This window comes from Betta splendens, chromosome 22 (assembly GCF_900634795.4).
Source record: "Betta splendens chromosome 22, fBetSpl5.4, whole genome shotgun sequence".
NCBI classification, from domain to species: Eukaryota; Metazoa; Chordata; class Actinopteri; order Anabantiformes; family Osphronemidae; genus Betta; species Betta splendens.
The window spans coordinates 10,107,222-10,135,212 of record NC_040900.2 but is presented as its reverse complement, the minus strand read 5'-3'; the positions used below and the strand labels follow the sequence as shown (position 1 = coordinate 10,135,212).

Sequence of the window (27,991 nt, the reverse complement as noted above, 5' to 3'; positions counted from 1 at the left end):
AAGAAAAAAAAGACAGTTGCAACTATTTTACTGTCCATAAATCTTTATTCTTTAAGTGACTATTCATGACAATGTCTGAAAACAGTTTGCAATATAGTTCAGCACAGAAAGATCCCACTCTTAACTGTAACAAAGGCAACTCTTCCATTCTACAGTAACTCATTGTATTGCGATACTCGTCATGCACGTGTGATAAAAGTGGGAGTTTGAGTAAAACAAATGGAGCAAACTTGTTTCATGTGCATATTGTGGTTTTATAACATTGCAAAGAATAAATTCCACCTTTAGAAACCCTCAGTTAAACACAAATTCAGTGACAAGAAAAAATAACTTAATATATTTTTCAACAAATATATGGAGACTCTTTTAGAGGGAAAGGAAATCTAGAACTGCGTAGCACAGATCCATGACAAGGTGTTAAATGTACAAAATGTTGCTATATTTACAGATTGGTGCCCAAAAGTCCCATCAATGCGTACTGACTATAGCTGTTTCAGCAGGACGTGAGTTGTACAATCACTGACACTAGATGGCGCTATAGAGCCACCTTTTTCAAGAGTAAAGCTCAAAACAAGATATCAACAATGCAAAGTGTAATTATTTAGACCCACACCTTCCACAGGATTTCCCTCCAAATCCCAAACGTTCCAAAATGCAGTTTTAAAATAAGCGTTTATCCAAAGCCTGTGTTTGTTGTCGCATACGCAAACGCCATCTTGCAGCCACTTCAGTCCTTGCCACGTCTCCTTCAGTCTTTACAATCACGTCGACGCCGCCTCCGCTTCTTCAACAGTACCTGCTGTCCCATTTTGTCTCTCTGCAGCACACACACAAACACAAAATCAGTCTTCTTAATTTCTGCAATACTTAGAGTTTTGCTTCTCAAATACCAAACGCTAAGCTCAGGTACAAGTCATGTTTTGTGTTAATAACTGTTCGCATGTTATTGTAGATTTGTGCAATATTGAGACGCCCTGTTATTATGACTGGGGTAATTCTCACCGTCAACCTTGGAGTCACATGACTTCACAAGCCTCTGACAAACGTTGCTGTGCACTGGTGAGTTTGTCAGCATGTTGACTTGTCTGTAGACGGTTTGTTATTACTCTAAATTCTAAGTCTGACGTGCATATTACTGGCCAGTCTTACCCTTATTATCCTCTTGCTCTCCTTCCTGTCCTGCAGTTCGCTCCGTCTCTTCGCCGGCCTCATTCTCTTTGCCCTTCGTCTTGGGTTTCTTTGCCACAGGGGGCGGCATCTTGACTCCGGCCTTCAGCGACTCCGCTTCGCTCGCCGCCTTCGGTACGGAGGGCACTTCCATGGCTGCCTTAGCTTGTGAGGGAGGCTTGGTCTCAATCACGACCTTCTTGTAGTTCTTGGAGAAGATGAAGTTGGCTGTGCTGGAAGGCGATTTAAGGGGGTCCAGAGGGGATGTGGGTGAGTGCGCGCTGAGGCGAGATGCTGCGCTCTCTCTGGATCTGCCTGCCGCCCTCAGGCGGATGGCCTCCTGTAGGTTCATGGAAGGAAAGCCAGTGGCGCTAGGGGACTTTTTTGTAGGGGAGGGGGCTGTGGATGCAGATGCAGGCGGAACCGCAAGAGACTGGGACTTGGGCAGAGCTGTTTGCGATGTGACTACAACAGGTGGAGCAGCAGACGTTGAAGAGGTCACAATCAGCGACTTCCTGATGGGCTTCTGGGGTGTTTCTCCGTTCGCAGATGAGGTTGGGACCTCAATGCTAGGCACCTCCTTCCTGGTGACTTCAGACTGTGGCTGATCTGGAGCTTTAGGAGGTTCAGGGCTGCTATTGACGGACCGCAGTTTGACCGCCTGCAGGAGGGAGGGGGTGATGATGGGGCCGGGCTCCTCCTCCTGCGCTGTGATCGTCACAGAGGTCACTTCTTGGTTTTGGTTTTCTGTGTTTACAGAACTAGGCTGGTGTGTAATTTTGGCAGGACTCTGCTCAGGTAATGGTGGAGGTAAAGGTGTGTTTAAAGGGGGGGCAGGAGGAGGCGCAGCAGGTTCTGGAGCCTTTTCTGGAGAGATTTCAGGAGCTGGTTGGACTGAGACGTCAGATGGAGGGGCCTCCTGGGTGACTGGATTGTCGGAGTTCAGTGGTGCAGTCTGGGGTTGGTGGAGAAGCTCTATTGGAGGTGGAATAGTCTGAGGTGGACTTATACCGTTACAGGAAACTGGACTAGTTTCAGCCTTGGACTGGGTTTTCTCTTGTGCAACATCAATATCCATGACAGGCAACTTGGGTTGTGATGGTAGAGGTGGTGGAGGTGGAATACTTGACGGTGGTGAGAGCGCCCTGACAAGTGTTGCATCTACACAAGATTTGCTGGCGGTCTCTTTAGGAGGCAGAGGGACGACCTCCTCAACTGGGGCTACTTTATCCGGTGTGTAGGAGATCTCTTTAACTTCTTGAACCAGCAGAGAAGTAACAGTAACAACCTCTGTAGGCGGTGAAATGAATTCTTTAGGTACCGGTAGAGAAACCATCACTGGTGGTGGAGGAGGAGCTGGTGGCGAAACCAGTGTAGATACTGGTGGAGGAGCTGGTGGAGAAACCAGTGTAGATACTGGTGGAGGAGGAGCTGGTGGAGAAACCAGTGTAGATACTGGTGGAGGAGGAGCTGGTGGAGAAACCAGTGTAGATACTGGTGGAGGAGGAGCTGGTGGAGAAACCTTTTCAGGTGCTGGTAGAAGAACCTCTGCAGCTGGCAGTGGAGGAGCTGGTGGAGAAACCACCATGGACGCTGGCGGAGGAGGGGCCAAAGACGTTGGGGCAAACTCTTTAGGAGGCGGTGGCATAAACTTTGGTGGCGCAAACTCGGGAGGGGGAGGAAAGGCCTCTTTTAATGGCAGAAAGACCTTTTTGGTCCTAGAGGGAGAGGCCTCTTGAAGCGGTGGAGGGGGGGCCGAATAGGGTGGGGGAGGAGGGATGGCCAGTGTTGGCCGCGCGGCCGCCTGGGATGAGCCGGACTTCTCTGGCGGCACTTGCACCGGCATGACCGAGGCCACGGCACCGAACAGCGGGGGCGGCGGAAAGGGGAAGTCCGGCTCGTCGGGCCGTGAAAGCGAAGGGGAGGGGGGCGGCGGCCAAGATGTCTCCGGGGAAACGGCCGCTTGTCCCGCCGCCACTTTACCTTCCGCCGGCTGTTTGTGGCGCGCTGCTGTGGAGGAAGGGGAAATGTGGACTGATGAAATGGCAGGTGCCGCATCCGTGGCTTGGGCGGACGTCTTCTTCGCGATCAACCACTCGTCTCGTTTCTCTACAGCCTTCATTAACATCCCACTTAGTTTGTCACTTACTTTATCTCGTTCTGTCACTTTACCGTTTCCCTTCAAGTCTACATTCTGAGCCAGTCTTTCATCGTTCTCCTTGGACATTTCTGCTTTCATCGTTCTACTTTCTTGAGCCGTCTTTGTCTCCAGTACGCATAGGGATCCAGTGGCAGACGCCACCGTTATAGCTGGCGTCTGCTGCTTTCGTTCTGTGACCAAGCTCTTCAAAGGGCCCTCTGCAGAAGCAGCCTGCCGCTGTTGTCTCCTGTCCTTTGGATTTTTCTTTACGATGGCGTAAAGGTTGTCGGGGACCGGCGGTCCCAGCAACAGCTCCACGCTACGCTTGCTGTGAGCCCACACCTCGGGAGGAGGAGGTGGGGGTGCATGGACCTTAGGTGGAGGAGGGATGTTGAACAGGTCTCTTAAAGCTCTTACGGAGGGGCTGACATGGACGGGGTCGACTGAGTCACCAGCTTTAGCCTTGTCAGAGGCCGGAGCCGAACCAGCCGAGCTGGGCGAAGGAAATAACCTCTGAAGCTTCGCTAAGAGGCCTTTCTTGGGTCGGGGAGATGAGCTGTGAGGGGACACGGCATCTTGGCTGGAGTAGCCGCTGGACGGGGAGATTACTTTGCTTAGCTTATTCTCTTGCTTCCCCTGTGAAGCATCTTTGGTAGCAGCTTTCTCTTCCTTCAGCACCTGCAACTGGGATTTGAAGGGACTGAATGATCCAGAACCCGTGGAATCGTCCAGAGAACTAGTGTCGGCGTGGTAGCTAGGGCTGTCTATCTGTACCTCGGCGGAAGATTGGGATTCGTTTTTATTTTCCTCGCGCGAGATTTTTTTGGGAGAGGATTCCGCTGAAATGACTCTCACATCGTGCAGGTCACGCGAGCGTCGCTTCATCTTACTGTGGAGGGAGTATGAGCGGCTCGGAGGGGGAGGAGCCCGCTTGGGCTTCATGACAGACAGACTACGCACAAACTGACTGTCTCTCTGGGCCTCATCGACTTTCCCACGGACCTTGCCATTAGAGGTGCATTTTGAAGCGCTGGCTCGGTCCTCCCTAGCGGAAGCATCTCCGTCCTGAGACCTCTTCTGCCTGGGCGCGGTGCTGCTCGCGATGGTCGACGAGTCCGACACCAGCGTGTCTGAGGACTCGGAGGTGGTCCAGCACGAGCTGTCAGACAGGTGCGGGGGGTTGTAGCGGGAAGCAGAGGTGATGTTGGAGGTCCGGGAAGATGTGGTCCTGGATGAGGAGGCCCTAGAGGAAGCGCGAGAGGGGGTGGGGCTGGAGAGCAGCAGGCTGCTCTTGCTGACGGTGCGGAGGCTGCTGCGACTCCGCCCACGGCTGATCTCCACCACTTCGATGGAGGGCGGCAACACGGCGTTGGGGATGATTTTGGACATGTACGCGGCCTGGGGTGACATAGACATCACTGGGCCGGGCTGCTCCTGCTGGAGGCCGTTCGCGGTGGTCATCCAGGGTACTGCTAGAGAGTGGGGCCTCTGCTCATCGGGCGCGTGAGGGTCGAGGCAGCGCAGGAGAGCCAGGTCGTCCCGATGACCAGCATGGGAGGCCCCCAGCTGCTCCATTTGGTTCTTGAAGGGCTGGATGTCTGGAAGGCTTGGACTGGTTTCTGGTGAACTCGCGGTCAGCTGTGGTCCATCACTGGTGCTGCTAGTGTCTGTTTCCCCATTATAAAGTTGCTCTTCATCAAACTTGTGTGTCAGTGTCCAGCCAGCTCTGTCCAGACCTGAAGGAGGATGGAAATAAAGAGTGTTTAACTATTTCTTTCATATGGCTAATTGTTTAATATTGATACTTCAGGATTCAACTTTACTTAATATATTTAATTAATAATAATTCATAGAATGATAAATATACATCTAAAAATGGTGCTATGTACCCATTTCTCTCCGAACATGCTGTGGGATTCCACCGACAGTCTTCCTGTGTCTTCCTCGTTTTACTTTGTCTGCCTTTTTCCCAGAATTCAGTGGCCTGAAGGTCGATCCTTGGCAGCAAAGTAAAAAAACAGATTCAGAATCCAATCAACTGCCTCGTTTAGGTCCAGTAGTGACCAGGAGGAGTTCTGACGTAGGGTGTTCTTACCCTGTCTGGTGAGTCCAGAGCGCGAGGACCTGGTGGACACAGATGACTGTACAGAGACGACAGAAGATGTGTCCTGAATGGTGCTGTCGGTCGTAAACCCTCCGCTTTCTCCATCTGTCTGCATGGTCATTGAGGACTGTCAAACAAAACAAACAGATGTTTACAAAACGGAATTTTGCTGAAATAAGCAACAAAGAACATCTTTGTGCAATTAGTCACTTACAATTGTGCTTTCATTATCCTGGAACTCCACTCCATTATTGATTTCTGCAAAGAGGGAACATTTAAGTGCATGGATTTAAAAGGCCTAGTGCTTTTTTATAGTTTGGTGACGACATATAAGGACGATGTCAGCATACCCTCCTGCTGCATCATTTTCAGTCCCTCCTGGGCCTCGGTGTGAAGGTCCTCCAGGTACTTGGGCCTGCTGGACTCGATGAACACGTTCTCCTGCAACAGCGGCGGCGCCGCGGCCTTGTCATCGTCGCTTCTCTTCTGCACAGCTGGTGAGGAGACAGAAGAGGAAATGAGGCAGGTCAGCATGAATTCAAAGGGCTAAACCCCTGTTGCACCCAGGCAGGATTAAACTTCAGCGTCTTTCACTACGCATCCGCTCTGGTCTAAGCATCATTTAATTAGACAGGCACTAATTACACTAGTGCCACATCTCATTAGGCTGAGCCCATTAGTTAAACCTTTAATTATAACGTGAATAACAATGTTACATGTCCACATTTGCTGAACAACCGGAGCCGTGGTGCCGTCGCACTTCCAGGCTTCTGTCTGGGATCAGTGGGTTAACAACCTTTAAGACACCTTTACGTAACGCTGACGGCTGCTCTACATTTAGCCGCCTACTGTCCTCTGGTGCCTGCGCTGTTGCAGTAAGACCATGCTGGAATTAGCCTTGGCAGCCATGTGCTCTGTGATCGCTGCTAATTGTTTTCCACAGTACAGAAAAGCCCGATAAGACATTATCTATAAATATGCTGAATTAAACAGTGTGTATTATTTCTGCAGTTTGAGCTGGAATATGAGCCCTTCGATTCTCCATGTCAAGAGTCTGTGTAAAGCCACAGGAGTTTAATTTATTGCCTTTCTCGGACAAGCCAGTCCGTCCAGCCGGACCTGGTCATACCTGAAACACAGAAACCCTCCAGCCGACAGGTCAAGCAACAAATCAGGTCTTTCTGACAGGTGCCACTGGTGCTTTCACTCACCTTTCCTGTTGAAGACTGTTGGAAAGCAGTTGAAATTTGCGTTTGAGTTGTTAGTAAGAAGCAGCACCATGTTCACTCCTATATCATGTCAAAGAGACGCATGAGGGCATCAAAAAGGTGCATAGGTAAGTTCTTAAACAATAAAAAGGTTCGATCTGATCTTCAAGTACTGTCCCCAGTCCATCATCAGGAAAAGAAAAAATAATCCTGGAGCGATGACGGCAGGATCATAATCTTGCTTGTTTTTGATCAACTTGTTATTGTGGGTTCACGTCTCTGCAGCCAATCCACAGTCAGAGCTCACTCATAATCCCCAGCAGCCTAATTCCTCCTGCGCCTCTCTGCTGCGTCTCCCCCGCTTACTGCTCCGCGACAGAGCCGGCATCCCCGCCGTTGCCCCCCATGAGCAAGCGCCCTGAGCCCGGATTGGCCAACGGGGACCCGGCTCACACGTAAACATTAGGAAGGAGAAAGCTGTTGTCAGGGATTTGCGGTAGCAACGGATGGATGGCTGCAACTTTAACCACTTCTTTAAAACTGATGAATAACAGAGCACCGCTTTGTTCAATTATGCTTAGTGTTAATGGACCAGTAGGGCAGCAGATTTAACATGTGCTTCACAAACAACTTAGCTTTTCTGCCACAAGGGGGAGTAAGTGAATAAAGTGATGTGTTCCTAAAATAGGATTGGAAACATGTTTAAAAGAGGCCTGCAGTTACACAGCACATGGGCACACATGTGAAAAATGTTCCCTATTGTTCCCAGCAACACTACGAAGAAGTTGAAGCAGATGTAAATTGATGTAATGTATGTGTGAGTGTTCAGCCAGTTGAGGGGTTCGGACTTCCTGGTGCGCTGAGCCGACGTGACACAGAATGTATAACATCTGAACAAATGGAAAGCATTCCCATGGTTGTGAGTCACACAAAAGCAGTGAGAAACGGAATCAATTCGATCACGTGGGACCAGGAGAAGTCGATCAGCATTATAATGGGCCACAATGTGAGCGGCCGGTCCAGGGGATGTAAACAGAGATGTAACAGTGTTGCGTGCGTAGGGTGAAGTCACTCTAGGATAACACCAACCGTCTCCAGTTACCGACACACTGGAACGGAGCGGCCCGACTGATGGGTGGGGAGCGGCGCTGCGCGAGCACGAGCGCTTCGTGTTATCGCGTCCATATTCACCACGGACATATTTAAAGACAACATCTGGCGCTGGATTGTGCAGAGGCCGGCGGCATTAGCAGACGGGCAGTAATTATCCATAAACCCCAAGCTGATGTTTACAGCAGGGATTTGGGTGAATGTGCTAAATGCAGTGCGTGCGACACTGTGTGACAAGTTTATTGTAGTTTCAAGGGAGGAAAACCAAGATCAGCCCAGAGGAGGGATTTCGATTAGATTCCATGACATGTAAATAACAATGGATTTAAAGGGGAACCTTCTGGATAAACAAACATCTGTTGGCAACTTCATTTTGGATTATTGAATTATGGATTCCCTGGTTGTAAACACAAACAGATGAGATCAGGAAGCATGTTACACAACAAAACTACTGTAAACAAATTACAACGAGACAGCTGTGAATAATGTTTGTGATTTGCAACCATGGCAACAGCTTTTCTAATTTTAGCTATGACTTAAACAATGCCGAAAAGAACTGCATTAACTTGAAAACACTGCCACTAGAGCATAGAAACATCCTCGTCAGTCACTTAAGCGTTGACTGAAAACCTCTCCAGGTCTCCGAATTCCTTAAACTCTCTCTCTCTCAAAAAAATAGCACAGGTGTGACCTTGGCGGCCTCCCTGCCAAGTTTCATAAAAGCTTGATATCTTTTGAGAAATCTGCAGAACAGTTTTAGCACCAAACACATCCACACAGACAAATTACCAGTGTGTCTCTTCCTAGAATCACTTTGTGGGAATCAAACAGATGCAAATTTTCACGCACACGCACACGCACACACACACACCTCCGCTCCCTGCCCCAACTTGCCTCTCTCCTGTTGTTTTGCTCCACCAGGCAGACGGCCACGCACAGACGTACTCTGTGGCTCTCAGGGTGCTGTCTGCCAGGTGCTTAAGTCTCTCTAATCAGCCCAAACCCAACTGAAAGGATTGTGATGACAGTGGGAAAGTGATGAAGCCTCAGTTTCACTCTGAGCAAGTCAGTTGAGAGTTTGTACTCTGCTGTAGATACTGTACACAGCCTCTTTTTGAATGTCTACATCTGTGGATTAATAATCCAGGCACTGTGTGTGTATCTGCATCATCTGGCACAGCAGACCCACACACTCCTAACGTATGCACCCGGCTGCACAGATATTAATTTTGGGGAGGTGTGACTCTGTAGGCTCAGCCACGAGCTGATGACATCCCATTCAAACCTGCAGGAGAATGTCAACTATTCAAGGCCTGCTTGTGCCCGTTTAATATACTGTACACACGCACACGCTAGCTACAGGCTCTCTGTAACATTAACAAAGTAGACCAGGAGTAGAAAGTCTAACAACAGATACCATAGGTTAAAACCGTCATCAAATCATCCGTCATACTACAGATTTCCCTCAGGATGCATTACACTAACGTTTGCTCCAGCTCAGTCCAGAAATGTCACATGCACAATGCTTGCATGTTGAATTAAAGGTAAACGTGACCTGCTCAGCTTTGGTTCGTTCTCACCCACAAGCTGCCATTTATCTGCAAAAATCATACAAAACCTTAATTGTAGCTCACTTCCTCAATGCCCACAGGCAGTGAAACGAGTCATGCTGATGTAAATTCAACAGCTCCACTGGATACAAACACAGGGGCTTATCGCAGCTCAAGTCCTTGGCTTTGTTCAGGAAGAACAGTGTGTTCTACACACACACACACACACACACACACACACACACACACACACACACACACACACACACACACACACACACACACACACACACACACACACACACACACACACACACACACACACACACACACACACACACACACACACACACACACACACACACACGTTATGATGTCAAACTAAGTTATCTCCAGTAATCACATCCCAAATTCCTCCCCTTAAACAGCAAAGCTCCAAAACGTTCTGATCTTACTGCAAAAGACACGTCACGGTGGCTCACACAGCGTCTTCCAGACATTTACTGTAAGAGCACATCGCGTCAGGAAGCGCCTTCCTGTCGTCCCAAAGTCCCAGAAACCTGAACGCGTTATTCGGATTGGCCTCGAGGGCAAACCGGCACTTAATAAATATGCCTTATGTACATGTGCATACGATCTCCTCTGACACTTGGGTGTGGTGGCTGAAATGAAAACCCACGAATGCCCACGCTAGGCTGCCATTATAAACACTGATGCAACCATTTGCAAAATTCCCCTAACATGAGCGTCGTCCGAGTTGCTCCAGTGTGTGTGTGTGTGTGTGTGTGTGTGTGTGTGTCTGTGTGTGCACGCTCGCGAGAACCCATGAGCAACCTGGACGTTGACCTGATCCCCGCGCCCCAGAGGCGCTTTGTTTGGCAGGAACCGTCAAAAAGCCTCATTAATAAAGGAACCTTTGAGTGACACGTCTCCTGAAAGTAGGTGATTCCCGGCATGAGAGAACCAAAGTGAAACTCTATCAGATGACAGTTTTCCTCAAACCAGTTCTCCTGCACTCTGCGATTACTGTGTCATCATCATAACACAGAGACAATAAGACTTCTTGCTCCACGAATACGCATAGCTGCTGGTACAACACCAGTACGGGCACTGTTGAATAGTTTGTCAACAGCAATGTGATCTAGCAAGTAACTGGATGAAGGCTGGTGTGTTCGGTTTCAGTGGATGTCACCCACATCCTAGTGCACGGAGGTGAATCCACCTGCACAATGTGGCAGATCAATCTAATAAAAGGTAAATAGAGGGACAGATAAATACACACAGCCTTAATAACCCTGCTTCTATACCTCACTATTCAAAGAAAGAAGTTAATTAACGCAGCACATGTGACCTTGAACCTGGCAGGAAAAGCCACGCGCACAAAGGCCTCCCTATTTCTACATGCTCAACAAAATGCCTGTAACGAGAGGAATGAGAGGAATCTCTAATGGGGATCGGTGAGGGCACCTTGCTCGGACCGCACGACCTGATCCGTCTTCCTTCACCTGGTCAGCAGGTCCATTACAGAGATAAGGCAGGACCTGCGTCTGGTAGCACCAGCGTGAATGCCACAGGTAACAGGACAAATCTCACCAAGTCCAGGCGTCTGGCCCAGGATGAAACACGGTCAGCGCTATCAGTCGGGGCGCTGCCGAGTTAAAGGGATTAGCATCGGGCCGGCGTTGGTCACGACAAAACCTGCTACTGAGCACTTTGATCACGTCCTGCTCAAAGTCCAGGGGCCTTGTTTGCAGAATGACTCCAAACAGGCTCTCAGATGCTCTGACAGGGAATCACATGACGCGTTCAACCTGTGCCGTCAGGCGGTGAAAAGACCTGAGAGATTCTTTATTTATGACAGAATATATAATTATCTAAATCAAAGCACTCTAGTATGGTTTTTATGATCAGTGTCTAACCTGTAATGATGATTAAGACAAAAAACACATTATGTGAAATTATTGGGGATTAAAGATGAGGTATTCATTTTACAGAACACATGGACACTTGACTCGGCTCAACTAGCGTTTGAGGCCTAAGGAAAACCAGACTCAACCTCTAAAACCACAGTGAGGAAGGGCTGAGGTTTCATTTCCAGGGACTTGTGCAGATCAGTGTGAGCTGCAGCCCCTTCGCTCGGTGGTTTCATGAAAACAGACCCCGCCCCCGGCCTCAACAGGCCTGGCATCGCTTTTAATTAACTGGCCCCCTTCCTGCCATAACAGGCATCCAGTGGGCAGAAAGGCCCGTCTCGCACCGATACGGATCAGCGTCGGGTTCAGCCGAGGGTTTTCGATCAACGGGAAAAGATGCATTTAGATGCATTTTGGATTCGAAGACTGTGACTGTGAGGACGTGAAGAGAAAGACTTTGGCTCAGCTCCGCTGACCTTGGCGCAGGAGAAACACCCTTATCTCTCGTCATAGTTTACTTTCTCTTACAAAACTTCCCGGCTTTCAAAAAAAAAAGGTCTGTTGTAACCAACCACAAGTAGCACGATATAGTGCAAACATTGTGTAATGCTCCGCACACATGGTCTCGTCAACGCTGACGCTGTGTCTGTGCATTCGGCGTCCACCAAACCCCTCAGATGCTGCTGGGGAAACATGTCTGTGCGCATTAATCCTCTGTCCTTGGGTACAGTTTGACTGTGGAAATCCCCCAACACCTCTCTTACTGAGCTCTAAGCTCTGGGCTTCCAGCAAAGCAGCGAAGCAGACCCTCCTCCGTCTGCCCAAGCAATAAGTCAGCACCGAATAACAGGCAGTCCAAATAAACATTATGCGTGGTGTTTCAGGTCTGACTGCATCGAGGGGGGGTTTATTAGAGGGTAGCAGATAATTCTAACCCCCCGCGGGCAGAGCAGCGGACGCGTACAGGCTGCGACAGGATCTGCCGCGCACGAGTCTGGGAAAGAACGGCGCCGCCGCAGCGTCCGCGGGGGCGCGGGGATGGGAACGCGTGGGAGCTTTCAAGTGGCGGCCGCGTCGCGTCTGCGGTTGGCGACGATCGAGTACAAAGTAGGTGAAGTTATGGCAGGAGGGGACGGACGGGTTGGACTCCGCAGCAGGCGAAGCGGGTTGAAGGTCAGACGCGAGTAGGAAGTCGGTCTGTTCAAGCGTGTGGTGAACAAACACGCGTGCCGGGAGGCGAAGGGCAGGATATCCAACTGTGCAGCTCTATTCTGCATCCCTGTCTGATAGCGCGCTATTAAACAGAGCTAAAGTTACTGGACTCACAAAAGGTTGTGGAGCATATAAGAGTGGGTTCCAGCACATAGCTTCACTCAATATACTGCATCTCTTTGACAGGCATTCAGATTTAAGATCAATTTCCTTCCTTTCAAATGCTGGAGTGTGCTTCTTTACTCCTCTAACTTAGACTCCACAAAATGTTAATAAAGGATAAAATGATTTTCTACAAACATCAACATATGCAGTATAGACCATAGGAACAGGGAATAACAACAGAAAAGACGTGAGCAAACATAACGACCGGAGCAGTGGTTCTCACCGTGAGCGTTTCCATACGGAGGGTTCTGCTTCCCCGGCTTCTGCCCTCCCTTGTGTCCACCCTGATTCCCAGCAGGGTGCCCGTCCAGGGCCAAGTCGAGGGCAGGCCCCAGACCCAGGCTCTGCCCGTTGGCGCCGAGGTCCTTCCTCTTCTTGCCCTTCAGCCAACCCAGAGCCCGACCCAGGGAGTTACTGCGCTTCTTGCGGCCCCGTTTGCTGTGCCTCTCCTGGGCGAAAACCTCCACCACGTCTTGGGGGAGCAGGTCCCCGAACCCCATCGAGTCACGGTTCGACATAGCACAGACGCACTAGAGCGGAGCCCTGGAAGAAAAACAGAGGGACAAATTCAACTTTAACCATCATCATCCTTAACCAGGCACCACGTGTGTTGGCACTCAGGGCCTTCTATAATTAGAGGACTGCACCGGATGCTTCATTCAGTTCTACCCTTTTCTTCTTTCTTCTAGTGGTTCAAATATAATGAAACTTGAGACTTGCTTTGGTTCTATTGCAGCAAGTTTAAACCAATGAAAGCGCAAATAAAGAGTCACCATTCTAATAATAATAATAATAATAATAATAATAATAATACACACTGAAAGGTTTTATTTTTCAACATGCCTTTACACAGCTGATCTTGCAGATAGCGGTGGTTTCTTGAACGCACCATGAAAACACACAGACATGGCAACTACAACAAACAGGTTTCAAACCTTGAGGAAATTTCTATTCCATCAAAATAGTAGATTTGAAATAAATTACAAATGTCTGGCAGCAAAAAGAAGTTTTAAAGTCCTCTTAAACTGAGTGGTGTCATTCAGCCCCGGCTCGTATGTGTGTGTCCACAGGCCTCCATGTTCACGGCTCATTCAGCTCCAATGCTGAGACTCCGTCTTACCTCTAAACCAAACTTCACCATTGTGCAGAGACAGAGCTGGCACCGCTCCCTTCATTCCTCAACATGGAGTCATAATTGACAAAGCCGCACCCGTGGGCTCACGCACTTTTACACAAAGGCCCACAGAGAAGAATAGAAGAATAAACAGTTATATATGCCCATTGATCACAATCTACACGCCACATGACAGTGTAGAGTCTGTTCCATGTTATGTTTCGGCTTCACCGTTTTTTTTTCTACAGTCTCAGTGAAATGAGCTCATCGCCTTCCCTCGGCCTCCTTCCTCCACCCTCGCTGCTGAGCTCTTCTACGGTGACGCGGCTTTCCCAACCTTCCTCCTGAGGATCTGTAGCATAAACTGGCCTCACGCCAGCTGTGTACTTTATTAGATATTTATCTCCAAATCTCTGGCTAAGAGTAGGAAACGGTTCCCAGGATAACAGGAGCCTGTAAACAAGCAGACGGCGGCTGAAAATAAGTGGGAGTGGAGTTGGACTGAGAGCAGTATAAATCCCCGGATTAATTGCTGTCAAGAAAGGTCATGAAAAGTTTTTGGTTCCGAAGTTGCTTCACACTTAAAAAAAAAGAAAAATTAGCAGACAAAACGTAGCGGGAGCAACATGTGGCCAACACAACCAGACATCTTTCACCCACACAGTTTGTAGGAATCCGTTCCTGCCCTGTGATGAGGCCGCACACAGAAACCTGTGCCGTGATCTCAGAGGATGACACATGTGACTGTCCAAAGCGCACCAGGCATCAAAGCGCACAGTAATGAGAAGTTAGAGGGCTCTGGTTTGTGCAGACCTGCACACGAAAACAGCCAGAAGATGTAGTGAACACTGGTCGAAATGAGCTTCCATCTAATTTTGCAGTAATGCAGTAAGTTTATTGCCCTCTGTGTTTGCGTCCTTAGAAATAAATATCAGATTTATGATTATTATCTGGGTCATGCTTCCAATATATGACACACACTCGTTCTGGCCTTTCCTCACAGAGAGGTTCGCATCCTCACGGCGGAGGTGCGCAGCTCCATCAGAGGCTTAAGATAAGCGCTCGACAAACTCCAACGCCGCTCTAAACCCTTGTGCATATAAGGGCGTCTGTTACCCTAATGCAGACAGGCGACAGGGTCATTCATCATACATGAAGTGGAGCGGTGCGTCGCACGGAGCCGCGCTGTACAGCAGCGAGCTGCAGCGAAAGCGCAGCCGTGTGCTGTGGAGAAACACACCAGGCCTCTCCCTGCACTTAGCCCCGTGTTTCTCCCGCTCCAAATTACAGTCATTTGGCCGTGACTAAGACGTGTGCATCTGCACCCGCCAACAATCAGACGCCGCCTTCGGGGAAAAAGCCACGGGTTCATTCATTTCTAGCCCGAAGGATGCAACGTTTTTCCACCGCTGTGAAACCAGAGCAATGCTGAGACCACCCAGCAGCCAACGTGTGTGCGTGTGCGTGTGTGTGTGTGTGTGTGTGTGTGTCACAAGGAGTTGACTCATGTGACCGTCGCCTCGGTTACGCAAAACAACCTGCAATTTCCAGATCTGCAAACAAATGTAATGAGATGACGCACGCTCTGCAGCGCCCTTTCAAATCCTCCCCAGCGTCTGTGTGAGGAGCTCGGCCTTTATTGTAGCGCGCTACACAAAACCTCACGTCGGTACATAAACACTTACCGTCACATTCCTCCTTTGTAAATGAGATTTAAACTCACAGCCTCTTTTCAAAGACAACATGCCTACATGGTTATTACAGAGCTCATTCATTGTCCCACCTAACCACAGGCCTCAAGGCAGAGCAGCCCATGCACAGACTCTAGCTCTAAAACGGCAGCACTTGTGGCACAAACCTTGCCTAAAAATCTAGAACAGCTTCATCCACGACAACAGACACGTGGGTGTCTGTTGTCAGAGACATCCTGATCAAATCATATGCTCTAATTGCATTTACAAATAAAAAAAAAAAAAAGCTGTGCGGTCTGGCTGTGCCTCTTTCTTGCGCACACACCAGCTAAACCCACTGTGGTTTTTCCGCGCCCAGTCCCAGCGCTGCCGGAGCAGGCATGTGTTCCAACATGCTGTTTACTTATCCTTTACAAAAGACGTCAGGCCGCCACACTGGACGACACACACACACACACACACACACACACACACACACACACACAGGGCGTCGATGTTTCTGACAGTGAACACGTCAACACGCTGATGTAGTTTACACACTGTCAGGAAATAGAAAATCTGGATTTATTGATTATGTTCCTGTGACAGCTGCACTGTGTTGAGGCTCTGAGGACATGAATTCCAGACTGACTCTGTCTCCTCTCCAATCTCCGACACCTGCCTTGCCTAAAGCAACGTGCAGTAAAGCGCGGCTTGCTATTTAGGCTAATATAAATCACTCGTCCCCATCGTCTGTGGCCTCAAAGGCTTCTAAAAGCTCAAGGGGAGTCCGAGTCTGTAGGTGAAGCAGCTGTAAAACTCCCAGGGAACGCTCGCACTCATCTAAGCTGCAGTGCGATCACACCCTTATCAACTGTGGGAAATATGAACAATGTGAACCGCAGAGGGCGGGAGGAAGGACGAGGAAGTGGGGTCTCCTTCCACGGCGGGTGGGGTGAGTCACAGGCAGTGACGGAGCGGCCTCATGAGGGGATCAGGCCTGGAGGGAGGGGCAGCGATACAGGCAGCCGCCTTTGTTTGAATTAGGACCGGCTCAGTTGAACCCGGAGGCCCTGCGCATGGAAGCCTGCGCCGCTGGATTCGGCGGCGCGACTGAGCTGCGGGCCGAGGTCGAGGTCGCACACGGCGGGTGTCCGCAAGACGGAGAAAACAGATTAGCGAGGTTAATTATGTTCATTCTGGGGGCGAGAGAAGGAGCTTTGGGGTTTGCAGCCGTCTTCCTGCGGAGCCTGAACAGGATTTACATACAACACTGGCCAGTTTTGGGCACAATAACAGGTTTTAAACTCCACTTACAGTGACTGTATCTCTGTTTAGCAGAGCGAGGACTGGTGTTGCTGTGCAGCACCTGCAGGCATCAATCAGGGCGTTGGCTGTCTTGTGTGGCCATTTGAAAACAAAGGAGAGTGCTGCTGCTCAGGAGCAGAGTTGGGCAACTCGGCACACAGTGCAAAAGCCCCCACGTGGGAACAAACACACGTAGAGCGGGAGCTGGACGCCCGCAAGGCCACAGGTTCCCCGGTGCTTCCAATCCACGCAGAAGCGAAGGCCTCGGACCGAAAGACAATCCCTCGGTGACATTATGGCCTTTGTTCGCTGGCGGAGAGGATAGAGTTCCGCCGATAACGACGGGGACGAAAACAGGCGCAAACGCTCGGAGACACTAATGACGCAAAGAGGCCGAAAACGCGGCGTGAGCGAGGGAGCCGAGGCCCCCGTGCAGAGGCTAACGCGACGCGGCACGCTGCGAGGCCCGACGGAGCCGTGCAGCGGCTTGTCTGCTGCGAGCTGCAGCCGCATTCCTGAGAGATTGATAATTACCAACCAAGTGAGGAACGTCTCTCTCTCCAGATCTGCCCCTTAAAGCCCCCCTTTTACACACACACACACACACACACACACACACACACACACACACACACACACACACACACACACACACACACACACACACACACACACACCCTTTCCTTTCACCTAAGGGGTGTAGATGTGTGGTAACCAGACGATCACAATGGACAACTAATGGCCTATTAATCAGCCAAGTGATGCAACAAACACAATTAATAGAATTGAAGCACACGGTGAACCAACGCTGCCTGTGGTCAGTAGCCGTTAGCTGTTGACAGACAGTGGCACAGCTCCTCCTTGTTTGCCTCGTTTCCAGAGGTTGCCGCGGCCCGAGGCCGGACTGCAGCCCCTCTGAAGACACTGGACACTGGGGTTTAAAAATACAGCCTGGAATTCTCAGTGTCTCAGCTCCGTCCCAGTCAAAACACTGCACGGACAGAAGTGGGAGAAAAATGCCGTGTGGGAATAAAAGGTCCCTCGGTTCAGACGGGAGGAGCAGCAGACGTGGACGCGCTCGTTTTGCTTCATCCCATCACCCCCCGCTGCTCTGAACAGCCATTGATCGCATGTTACTGATACAGACAGACTGATGAGTTACTCATCAGCTGATCCTGCTAATCAACGGCACACTGTGTCCCACTCATCAGCCACACACTTCCTCCTACATCAAGCTTGCTTCACACATATACCTCTGCCTTTATCTGTTACAAAATCAATAGTCTGTCCCAATGACCTTTGACCTCCTTTCTCCCCACTAGTGCACGTAGCCGCCCAGCTGCACCACATCAGGCCGATCAGAACCCATCCGCCCTCTCCCTGATCCCAGCCATCCAACAGGCTCTGCCGTGTCTCTCAAGTGCTGACATAACACACCTGTGATCTCCATGGGTACAAGCCCTGGCACGGCCGCCTGGCTGAGGAAGGAGCACCAGTATGCGACACACCCTTTCCAAACAAATGGCTCTGTCTCAGCCTCACCTACCACAAGTAAACTTCCACCCACCCCGAGATCGCTGGAAGTCAACTTTAAATTTGCCGCTCGCCGCCAGTGGGGAGTCCTGGCAAAACAGCGGGAGGTCCGGTTCCGAGTGTCAGGTGAGCCGGGTCTATTCAACACAGTATAGACTACACACATAGGCGTCACAGCACTACGCTGCTGGGCCGCTGAATGAAAATAACACAGTCCTCATTGTCATAAGCGACACAAGTGTTCCATAGGGATCCCTCAGGGCCAGGATAAGCTGATGTCCCACACCTACATGCCTATAGTCAGAGTCCTGCCAAGCGTCTGCACCTCCACACTGGTTCTGACATGCGGGAACTGTTTTATAACTGGGAACTGATTTTATTCCCGAGCAGCTGTGGACAAACATGAGGCAAGAGTTTCACTCCAGACTCCAGACGAAGTCCTGTTCATCATCAAAGTCGATCCTGCTGCTGCTATGATCTGATTTTGACTTAAACTAAGAAAACTAAATGGCAAGAAACAAATATAGTTTCTACTGTTTATGATGCTGGACTGAACTTTAAGACGCGTCCTCTGGGTGCGTTGGAAAAAGTGCGCTCCTCCGCTGAAACGTGTAAAGAAAAGTTGACAAAGTTTTACCTTGTAAACTTTACTGATGCGGGTGGTCTTGTCGCATTCAGCCTCTCTCCATTTGAAGCGTCTCCGTGCTGCGTCCTCCGTCCGACTCCGCAAACTTTTCACAGTCCGGAGCAAAACTTCAGGTGAAGCATTTCCGTGAAAGGCGCACTTCAGGAAACGACTCGACTCGGGATTCGTTCGCACCCGCCGCTACACATCCGTGTGTCAGGCTGTCACAGACACTCGCCTCTACATTCACCGCGTGCAGCTGTTCGTGTGCGGACGCTCCACTGGCCCGAGCAGCAGGAAATAGCGACCTGCGGCTCCCACCTGGAGGGAGCGGGGCACGCGCGCGCCCGCTCAGGTGAGAGCGACGGGCTGCGCTCGGCGTTGTGGCGACATCTAGCGACGGGAAGGACGAACAGCAAGTAAAAATAAGCAAATCAAAAATAAATCGTTTTTAGATATTAAAAAAATAATGAATCAAACATGTCATTGAGTTTAGTTTAGGACAGTGAGGTACTTTAGCTCAGTCATGATTTAGTGTTACTTAAACACACCATACTCAACATCTAGTCCTATTTATACCTGCTATGTTTACATATTACTTTACTGTGTTTTGTGTTCAAGTAATATTGAATGTGGGATGCTAAAATTAAATATTGGATACTAAAAAGCCATATATCTATAATCAATATAATCCAATCCAATATAATATATAAGAAAAACTACTGCTGCATAAGGAAACGTTTTGAGCAGCTGAGTGCAACACTGGAGAACCTGTGTTAATGTTTTGACTTTCCTGGTAGGATGTTAATACTACTTTATTACGATTCGTATTACGATGCTCCTCCTTTCCTAGATGTGCACAAGACGAGCTGTACAGTTGTGTAAATATAGCACCCAGGCCAGTCCACGCACGTTAGTCACACGTTTATGCAGAATACGCAGGTCAGTTAGTGGCATGAGAGGGTCTTAGATAGAGTTTCCCCCGCGCCTTCAGTGTTATTAATAAACACAAAGTGTGTCTCTTTTCTTAAAGTGTTCATTGCTGGTTGAACCGTTCAACAGAACAAAGTGAGTAGGACTGGAGCTGAACAGCTCATTCTTATTTTCACATAAAGGTTCGAGCCTTTTGTGTGTGATTCTTTGCTGCTCTGTTTTAGGGATTGTAGCCAAAAGGATTCTGCCTGATTACATTTGAAGCTAATCTCTCAAGTATGCCATTACAGAATTAAGGATCAGATTAGATCAGATATAATCGTGTCAGTTGTTAGTGTCATTTAAATTAACTACCATGTTCCTATGCTCTCATTTCTTCTTTACTTCTTAGCAGCTAATGGACAATCAAGGATCAGCAGAAAACTACAAACACGCAGCGTCCACTGAAGCCGTGGGATTTGTTGATGAGGTTATGGAAAACAGCGGCGCAGGGATGATTATTCCCCTGTATGAGATCACACGATTACAAATGGACCAGGCAGCCATGGACAACTTGGGACAGGCTTTTGAGCGCAGCATCCAGCGAGTGTCCCGTCTGGAGGAGCAGAGGGACGAGCTGATACGGGAGCTCCTCCGTCTGCAGGAACCCCTGCTGCGAGTCGTGGGGCATCTGAGGGGGAGGCTGGCGGCGACGCAGAGGCTGCTCACGCTGACACAGCTGGACGTCTTGGCCGTTCAGGAGGAAGTGCAGCAGGTGAAGAGGAAACTGTTCGCCGCAACCAGAGACTGCATCGAGAGCCAGGTCGCGCTGGCTGCACAGGAGTATGAGGTGGCTCAGTCTGCTGTCACACAGGTAGGAGCTGCAGGCGTCTGGTTGGTTGGATTAGTAAGAAATCTGAGTGCGTTCATGTCTGTCGGTGTTTTGCAACATTTCTTTTAGGCAAACACTTGTCCTTTTACTTTAATATTGACTTTGTGTAGTTTAAACATCAACTAGAAGAATGTAAATCAACATTATCACATATTTGTTTACAGTAGCATTTATGATGTTTTCAATGTTGTGCCTGTAGGAGGAGATGAAGACCCATCTCCAAAGTCTGACGCAGGAGGTGTCACAGTTGCAGAAAACCCACCAGAACCAGCTCAACTCCCTGAGCAACCAGGCCACTAGCAGCTGGAGGCCCAGAACCATGAGCGACATTGGCCAGTGCCGACAGGCATCTGTCAGACTGCAGCGGCGACTCAGCGGCAGCGTGAAGGCACTGGAGGGCTGGTACGAACCTCGGATCATGGTCCTGCTGAGGAGGAAGCAGTTTGGGGAGGATGCCTTGAGAAAGAGCAGAGAGCAGGCGATGGACCTGAAGGCCAGCCTGGGGCCCCTGAGAGACAACATACAGAGACTGGAGGTGCAGAGATCTTGTCTTGAACAGAAGATCACGCTGATGAAGAAGGAGAGGGAAGACAGTGTCAAAGAACACAAGGTACAGTGTCTTATGTACAGTAGGGAATGAGGCATTTATGAAAATCAACTCATTCCTTCACCTCATGCAGGAGACTGTGGAGAAGCTGGGAGAGACTCTGCAGGGACTACAGGTGGAGTTTGAGGTTCAAAAGAAAGACAAGAATGATTTAGAGAATCTTAAAGACAGACTTTTAACATTGCTGGTTGAACCGTTCAACAGAACAAAGTGAGTAGGACTGGAGCTGAACAGCTAATTCTTACTTTCACATAAAGGTTCGAGCCTTTTGTGTGTGAGCTGACATTTCTCAGGTAGGTTTAGTCTGATCCAGATGTTATTATTCAAGTTTGAGCACTGAAGCAAAATACAACTAACAGTTGTGTTCTTTCCAGAGGCCATGATGAGCCCCGTGAAACTGTTGGAGATTCCTTTCTTTCTAATTCCAGTGGTTATTTCTAATGTATTTTGTATGTTCAGAGAAATAACGCAAAGACATTGTGTAAATATTTTTATGAATATACTTAAGTACACAAGATGCAGCAAAGAAACAAATGAAACAGACAAGCGACAATATGGAAAAAATTATACTACGCATATCAAGCAAAAAAGACAAAACCTAAGTATGTACAATTCTAATAAAAATTGATCTTTATTTTCAGTACAACTAATCAAAGTTAAGAATGGAACCATTAACCTGAACGATAATACAAACGTCTGTGGTGGTTTAAGACAAGACAGGACCAGAAACATGGGAGATTGGAAAAAAAAAAAAGGATCTAAAATTCCAGGACCAATACAGACTTATTTTAAATACTTCACAAGTTGAAGACAAAGCAGCGTTGAATTCTTAAATTTTCTACAAAAACACTGTTGTCCAAAATGTATGTTTAAAAAGACATTACCGCTTATGAACCCAGAGCTGGAAAATAGATCAATTTTTAACAAGCCGGTAAAGACATCAAGCCTGGACTCATGCCTGGACTTCTGAATCTGCAGCACCTTCTGGGTCCTCGTCATTGTAGATGTTTTCAGCCTGCAGTACAAACAATTTATTGTAAGATGCCCTGCTATGATAATAAATGTACTTAACAACATTGTTACCATACCACTTTATTTTGGAGCCCTGCCCCACCTAGCATGTAATAAAGCTCTTACCATCTGCCAAACTTGCATGATGTTGTCCTCTGACACAGAACAGATGACCCACGGCTCATTGGGATTCCACGAGAAGTCTGAAATCTTAGCTGTGTGTCCACCGTGGATGAACTACAGGGAAGCAAAGCAGGAGGGCTTATTACAGCACGTGAAAGAGGAAAAATTTATATATTAATAAAATAATTAAATAAAAAAATATATATCACAAAACTGACCAGCAGCTCAGGAGGACCATCCTCAGCATCTTCTGGAGACTGCTCCTCTCCAATCTTACTGAGGTCCCAGACGTTGAGTCGTCTATCTGTGCCGCTGGATGCCAGAATAGTTTCATTATGAGGGGACCACTGAACCTGTTGGGAGGAGAGTGAATGGGTGTTACATTTTTAATATCATACAATGACTGGAAAGAAAAAAAATAAGCCAGTATAGTAAAGCCAGACAAAAACTCAGCTTCACAGGTTACCTGGAAGATCTCGTCTTTGTGAGACTCAAATGAGTGTAGCTTCAGCTTCAGGTTCCTAAGGTCCCACAGAGCAACAGTCTAAAGACCAAATAAACAGATTCCACTAATTAGTCTCATTACACTAGCAAGTAGCAGTAATACAGTGTTTGTTCCAATATGCTGTTGCACTGCTGCAGCCCAACCTTATCTGCGGAGCCCGTGGCCAGGATGAACTCGCTATAGGGATTAAAAGACAGGCAGTTGACCTCAGCAGTGTGGGCATCCACTGCATGGCTGGGTTTGGAGGTGTTGTTGGACCGTGTGTCCCATCTATTTGAAAATAGACAAAAGCGCTATTGTAAGAAAAAGATGGAAGTGAACAACATTTCTTTTTTCTACGAGTCATTAGAGCAGTCGGTCAGTTCTTTTGCTGAGTACAAAGCCACTCACATCATAAGCTTCTGGTCGTCGGCCACAGATCCAAACAGTGACTCATGGAGCAGGTGCCAGGAAACGTCCTCCACCACAGCAGTGTGGCCTGTGAAGATGGTCTTGGCATCTACAATCTTTCCCTCCTTGGGCACTGTGCTGATGTCCCACAGGCAGATAGTCTGCAACAAGAAGCAGGGTTGGAAAAGTAAATGTATTAACGTTGCAAATAGACATCAGAACATATAAAAACGACAAGACTCTTACGTGGTCATCAGAAGCACTAAGAAGAGAGCCGCTGAGGTTTGGATTCCAAGAAAGGCCATAGCCCTCCTTCTGATGGCCTCTCAGGCGCAGATCTGGGGTGCATTCTCCAGAAGGATCTTTCATATACATAAATCAATGAAAATCATTTAGATAATAAGACTGATAACTTATTCAAGTGAAATGAATAAAATAATAAATAAATAAAATACAGAAGTGATCCTACCAGGTTTAGAGGGGTGTTTTGTATAATCGAAGACCAATACATCACTGGTAGGAGTCTTTGTAGCAATAATGCAAGGATTCTGAGGCATGTAACGGGCTCTGTTCACTTCTCCTTCATGGTTGATCTTTATTTCAATCTCTATTTTTCCACTTACTGATCCAAACCCTCCAAACTCTGAAATCAAGCACAACAGGTTGCATGGCTGTTGCAATTTTGTGAGATAATATCGTGTTTTATTTAATATGGTAAATGGGTTTCTACACAAGACTGACAGGACAAGACACAAATACATACCTATATTTTCTGAAGCATTAAAGCAAAATCTAAATTTATTAATTCACCAAGCCACAACATCCTTAGACATGATTTTCAATTGAACAACAATGTTAAAAACGGAAATGGGACCCAGTTGTCACACTACACCCAGCTGATTTATTTGTGGGAAAGAAAAACATGTTCCCACCTCCTTTTTCGCTGTCATAGTGTGATGCATCGAACTGGGCATCGTCATTTGGGAGCTGAACGCTGGCAATCACAAGGTGATTCTGTTCGTCAGAAGTATGTGTTCCCAGAACCAGTCTGTGCACACTGTAGTCCTTTCCCTCTGGCCTGAGAAGAAACATAATGACATTATTCTCATTTTGGCACATTTTGATCAGTTTCCTCAAAGATGCCCACTCACCTGGTGACATCTGGAAGCCACTGTGCTGTGAGGCTGGGCCACTCCAGGGCGTGAGTCATGACCAGGTCATAGAGGAATGGAGTGTTCTTCTTCCAGATCTTGTACTCCTCATTGATTACCCTTTCCTCAACAGCATCATCAAACGCAGCTGCAAAGGTAATATTTGACAGCAGCATCAAGCACAGTAAACATGGAAAATGTTCAAAATTAACTCAGTGCTGCAGCATTTGTGGTGAATAAAAATGAGTTAACGTTGTACTGTTGAGCATATTTGTCACATATATAGAAAGCAATTAAGTCATTTCCTTGCTAAATTGCTATTAGCTTGCCCTAGTGATTCATTCAGTAATATCCTCATTTCCTCAATTAAGTAGATGCAGCTACTGTTAGCAACAGAGCGAAAGGGTCTCCGTCCATCGGTGAAGACGAGGTCACTCTATGTAAAACCATAACCTACTCTGCACCGGTAGACTTAAAAGGATGTATAACCAGACTGTTAGCGGCTAATGCTAACCTCCAGCTAGCTGGCTGGTTTCTAACAATGAAACGAGAAGCTTGCTGGCGCGCCAACAAACCCCGGCCGACAACGTCTCGGGTTTTCCAACATTCTGGACACCATATGCTCATTTAATAACATAATTTTGGTTTGTAAGCAGCCTTACCGTCTTTATCGGCCATCGCGTCGCTGTCAAAACACTAATACTGAAAATATTTGTGATTTTTTTGGGGAGCCGCACTACGAAGACAGCACGAAGGATCGCAATGGCGCCAACTCCATAGAAGAGCTCTGACCAATCAACGTTCAGCTAACCCGACGGGAAGTGGTCACGGCAACGCGAGGCTACTTCCGGCAGCTCCTTTCCCTGGTGCAACCCGGTAGTAAACCGGTAGTAAAGTCCGTGAATTGAATTATAGTTTGTGTTTTGCACTTTTAACGCTTTTACAGCTACGATGGACGACCGTCAGCTAGATTTGACGGATGAGCAGAAGGCCACCAAGTCAAAATATCCGCCAATCAACAAGAAATATGAATGTAAGAACACTTTCTTGGCACACGTGAAAGCTACGATATAAACTACAACGTTGCCCGAATATTCAAGATTGATTTGTGCCATGGATATTTTCGTATTAAGGTTTATAATACATGTTCAGCTGTTTTAGGGTTGGTCTAACAGCACGTAGGAAACTTTCCTGCCTCATCACACTGTATTTTACAATTACAGATCTGGATCACACAGCTGATGTACAGTGAGTGTGCTTTGCTTGTCTGGGGTGGTCAGGTTTCATTATTATACTTTATACATTATCCACTGTAGAACACACAATGGCACATGTCATTTATTTTAAGAATTCACTCCTGGGGGGACTCTCTGGAAGAGGCGTTTGAGCAATGCGCTATGGGCATGTTTGGTTATATGACGGATACAGAGACCGTGGAGCCAATTGATACAGTTGAAGTGGAATCAGAAGGTGCGATTTGCTCACTCTACCTGACCTGTAGCTGTTCATAATGTTTTATAATGTTTCAAAATCTCTGACACATTTCCTTCATTGTGCCAAACTAACAGGTGAAGACATGGAATCACTTCTCTTCCACTTTCTAGATGACTGGTTATTCAAGTTTTGTGCGGATCTTTTCTTTATTCCAAGGGTAAGTATGTTCCTGGATGCCAATGCAAGATGAATGTAAGATAATGTGTTAAAAATACAAGTGCCATTCCAGATTGGTATGTGCTTATTAATACCTCAGGAAACTATCCTCCTCTCAAGCCGAGATAATAAAAACTAAACAGCAAACCAATCACACTGCATATTATTTTGTCTGAGATTTCAAATTTATTATTATTTTATGTCATCACATTTATTTGTTGTCTGTTTCTTAGGAGGTCAAAGTTGTCCATTTAGACAGAATGCATTTCAAGATTCGCTCAATTGGGTAAGTTTTAATATATTTGCACAAGTTGGTCTTTTAAAAAAAAATTTAAATTACAAATTTACATTTTGGCTAAATTAAACTAAATTTGTGTATAAGCTGAGCTTATACACAAGTTATCACAAGTTATCGTTTTAAGTGTGACACACATACTATTCTAAAGTGTGCCCAATACTATGAAAGAATAAAGTAATGTGTGTCTTTGCATTTGCTGGTACTATAGCTAAATGGTTATAGCACATATATAATGTTATGCCATGACTGCAATGTCCACAGTTCGTCTCTAGCTGGGGACAATTGTAGCATGTAAAAGCCTCTCTATCAGGTCATGTTTTCTTTCTGCCTCTCTAAAAACCTTTGCTAACTAAAGACAAAATGTCAAGGACCTATAAAAGCAGCATGGATGGATAAAACATCGAAACTAACTTTTTTGTCTCTAAATGCAGTTCTCTGATTTTTTTATATTGTTTTTTATGTATTCAAGGTGGGGTGAGGAGTTTTCACTGGCGAAGCATCCGCAGGTAAGCCATTGTGCATTCTTAACTCAAATTTGTAAATACAATGGAGATTAAAAAACCATAACCTTATGGTTTTATTGTTGTTTTAGAAGAAGAATTATGTAAATTAAAATAAAACATGCAAGCATGCAATGCAACATTTATTATGTCCTTTTTGTTGTCATTAAAGGGAACAGAAGTGAAAGCCATCACATACTCAGCAATGCAGATCCATGATAAAGAAAAACCAGAGATATTTACGATTATTGATATCTGACAAAATCTCCAGAGCTAGTCCTCTGCACATTTGGCTGAACTGGAATGTTCACACGATCAATTTAAGTGGCCTTTTAAACTATGGCACTGCTAATTAATATAAATTCATATATGTAAAATACCTTTTTAGCATCAGGAACATATTTTTTTATTGTGCAAGTCCATAGACATATATTACGTGACGTAGATTAATTATGACACTAATGTTTCTTTAATATGGCAAACCTATCCTAAATAGAAACTGGGACTGGCATTCCTATGCAGGAAAATGCTTTCACTTGGAATAACAAAAACCTCATTTTCAACTTATCATTAGCTCAGTCATACTTAATTCAAATGATTCATATACTTATTTATCAGTTCAAAAATGTGGTCATTCTGTGCGAATTATTGTAAAACTTGAAAGAAAACTTGTTTTCTGTTGGCATAATTAAAGAGTTGACTGGTGCTTAAAAATAAACAATACAATGAAAATATTACTCAATCTGTAATGTGGTCATTTTGTTGAACAACAACAGTAAAGAGCTGGGATTTTCACGTTTGAGAAAACATTGGAATATCAGACAAATGTATGATTAGTTTCTACTTTCCTACTTTATATATATATTTCTACTAGCTAGACCTTCGGTCTTTCGATTATACTGAAAAAAATATTTATCAGGTTTCATTGGCTGTTCAGGATGATGGAGAACATACAGTATCCCTTTGGTCCATGTCGGGCTACAAATGGTTGCTTTTTGTTTTAACATCATTTATTTACAAGTAAAACATTGTAAATAACAACAACACTGAATAAAATGATTTCTAAATAATTTATTTATTTTCCTATATGCTTCACCTGCATCCTGTGCTCCATTCTTGAACACATGTAGAAG

At 46.9% G+C, this 27,991-nt stretch overlaps 4 protein-coding genes across 17 annotated transcripts; 2 read left to right on the top strand and 2 right to left on the bottom strand.

The window, feature by feature from the left end:
* Nucleotides 1–25: 25 nt before the first annotated feature.
* On the bottom strand, nucleotides 26–18,971 carry LOC114847960 (uncharacterized protein KIAA1522 homolog). Of its 2 annotated transcripts, XM_029137975.3 has the most exons (8): nucleotides 18,832–18,971; nucleotides 12,793–13,112; nucleotides 5,762–5,905; nucleotides 5,626–5,669; nucleotides 5,403–5,538; nucleotides 5,197–5,304; nucleotides 1,150–5,043; nucleotides 26–817 (listed from the first exon to the last, which is right to left on the bottom strand). In XM_029137975.3, exons 2-8 carry the CDS (start codon nucleotides 13,085–13,087, stop codon nucleotides 762–764), a joined length of 4,677 nt encoding a protein of 1,558 aa, XP_028993808.1. In that variant the 5' UTR covers nucleotides 13,088–13,112; nucleotides 18,832–18,971; the 3' UTR covers nucleotides 26–761. The 2 variants fall into 2 exon arrangements, with proteins under 2 accessions (XP_028993808.1, XP_028993811.1); XM_029137978.3 differs by lacking the exons at nucleotides 12,793–13,112; nucleotides 18,832–18,971 and adding an exon at nucleotides 6,623–9,491.
* LOC114847965 (syncoilin-like) lies at nucleotides 17,913–22,306 on the top strand. 12 transcript variants are annotated; one of them, XM_055505701.1, is made up of 7 exons: nucleotides 19,305–19,887; nucleotides 19,977–20,028; nucleotides 20,147–20,605; nucleotides 20,823–21,233; nucleotides 21,304–21,411; nucleotides 21,507–21,523; nucleotides 21,605–22,306. In XM_055505701.1, exons 3-7 carry the CDS (start codon nucleotides 20,150–20,152, stop codon nucleotides 21,669–21,671), a joined length of 1,059 nt encoding a protein of 352 aa, XP_055361676.1. In that variant the 5' UTR covers nucleotides 19,305–19,887; nucleotides 19,977–20,028; nucleotides 20,147–20,149; the 3' UTR covers nucleotides 21,672–22,306. The 12 variants fall into 12 exon arrangements, with proteins under 12 accessions (XP_028993823.1, XP_055361674.1, XP_028993819.1 ...); XM_029137990.3 differs by lacking the exons at nucleotides 19,305–19,887; nucleotides 19,977–20,028 and adding an exon at nucleotides 17,913–18,320 and having other exon boundaries at nucleotides 20,144–20,605; nucleotides 21,304–21,345; nucleotides 21,435–21,523; XM_055505699.1 differs by lacking the exons at nucleotides 19,305–19,887; nucleotides 19,977–20,028 and adding an exon at nucleotides 17,914–18,320 and having other exon boundaries at nucleotides 20,144–20,605; nucleotides 21,304–21,345; nucleotides 21,488–21,523.
* On the bottom strand, nucleotides 21,706–25,230 carry rbbp4 (retinoblastoma binding protein 4). 2 transcript variants are annotated; one of them, XM_029137984.3, is made up of 11 exons: nucleotides 25,073–25,230; nucleotides 24,411–24,558; nucleotides 24,192–24,337; nucleotides 23,729–23,902; nucleotides 23,500–23,621; nucleotides 23,260–23,420; nucleotides 23,013–23,139; nucleotides 22,831–22,908; nucleotides 22,583–22,717; nucleotides 22,368–22,478; nucleotides 21,706–22,245 (listed from the first exon to the last, which is right to left on the bottom strand). In XM_029137984.3, exons 1-11 carry the CDS (start codon nucleotides 25,086–25,088, stop codon nucleotides 22,183–22,185), a joined length of 1,281 nt encoding a protein of 426 aa, XP_028993817.1. In that variant the 5' UTR covers nucleotides 25,089–25,230; the 3' UTR covers nucleotides 21,706–22,182. The 2 variants fall into 2 exon arrangements, with proteins under 2 accessions (XP_028993817.1, XP_028993818.1); XM_029137985.3 differs by having other exon boundaries at nucleotides 23,506–23,621.
* A 21-nt stretch (nucleotides 25,231–25,251) lies between these two features.
* zbtb8os (zinc finger and BTB domain containing 8 opposite strand) lies at nucleotides 25,252–27,595 on the top strand. Its single transcript, XM_029137998.3, has 7 exons — nucleotides 25,252–25,443; nucleotides 25,634–25,658; nucleotides 25,759–25,880; nucleotides 25,979–26,061; nucleotides 26,294–26,346; nucleotides 26,828–26,864; nucleotides 27,031–27,595. Exons 1-7 carry the CDS (start codon nucleotides 25,362–25,364, stop codon nucleotides 27,115–27,117), a joined length of 489 nt encoding a protein of 162 aa, XP_028993831.1. The 5' UTR covers nucleotides 25,252–25,361; the 3' UTR covers nucleotides 27,118–27,595.
* Nucleotides 27,596–27,991: the final 396 nt, after the last annotated feature.

Coding starts and splice junctions, on each gene's coding strand:
- zbtb8os (XM_029137998.3), top strand. CDS start 25,362: ATGGACGACCGTCAGCTAGATTTGACGGATGAGCAGAAGGCCACCAAG. Junction 26,062..26,293: donor ATCTTTTCTTTATTCCAAGG/GTAAGTATGTTC, acceptor TCTGTTTCTTAG/GAGGTCAAAGTTGTCCATTT. Junction 26,865..27,030: donor CACTGGCGAAGCATCCGCAG/GTAAGCCATTGT, acceptor TTGTCATTAAAG/GGAACAGAAGTGAAAGCCAT.
- rbbp4 (XM_029137984.3), bottom strand. Junction 23,622..23,728: donor AAAACACCCCTCTAAACCTG/GTAGGATCACTT, acceptor TGTATATGAAAG/ATCCTTCTGGAGAATGCACC. Junction 22,246..22,367: donor TCATGCAAGTTTGGCAGATG/GTAAGAGCTTTA, acceptor TTTGTACTGCAG/GCTGAAAACATCTACAATGA.
- LOC114847960 (XM_029137975.3), bottom strand. CDS start 13,087: ATGTCGAACCGTGACTCGATGGGGTTCGGGGACCTGCTCCCCCAAGAC. Junction 5,305..5,402: donor CTCTGGACTCACCAGACAGG/GTAAGAACACCC, acceptor TTTGCTGCCAAG/GATCGACCTTCAGGCCACTG. Junction 5,044..5,196: donor GCATGTTCGGAGAGAAATGG/GTACATAGCACC, acceptor ATCCTCCTTCAG/GTCTGGACAGAGCTGGCTGG.
- LOC114847965 (XM_029137986.3), top strand. CDS start 18,159: ATGCGACACACCCTTTCCAAACAAATGGCTCTGTCTCAGCCTCACCTA. Junction 18,321..20,143: donor GGTCCGGTTCCGAGTGTCAG/GTGAGCCGGGTC, acceptor TTTACTTCTTAG/CAGCTAATGGACAATCAAGG. Junction 20,606..20,822: donor CTCAGTCTGCTGTCACACAG/GTAGGAGCTGCA, acceptor TTGTGCCTGTAG/GAGGAGATGAAGACCCATCT.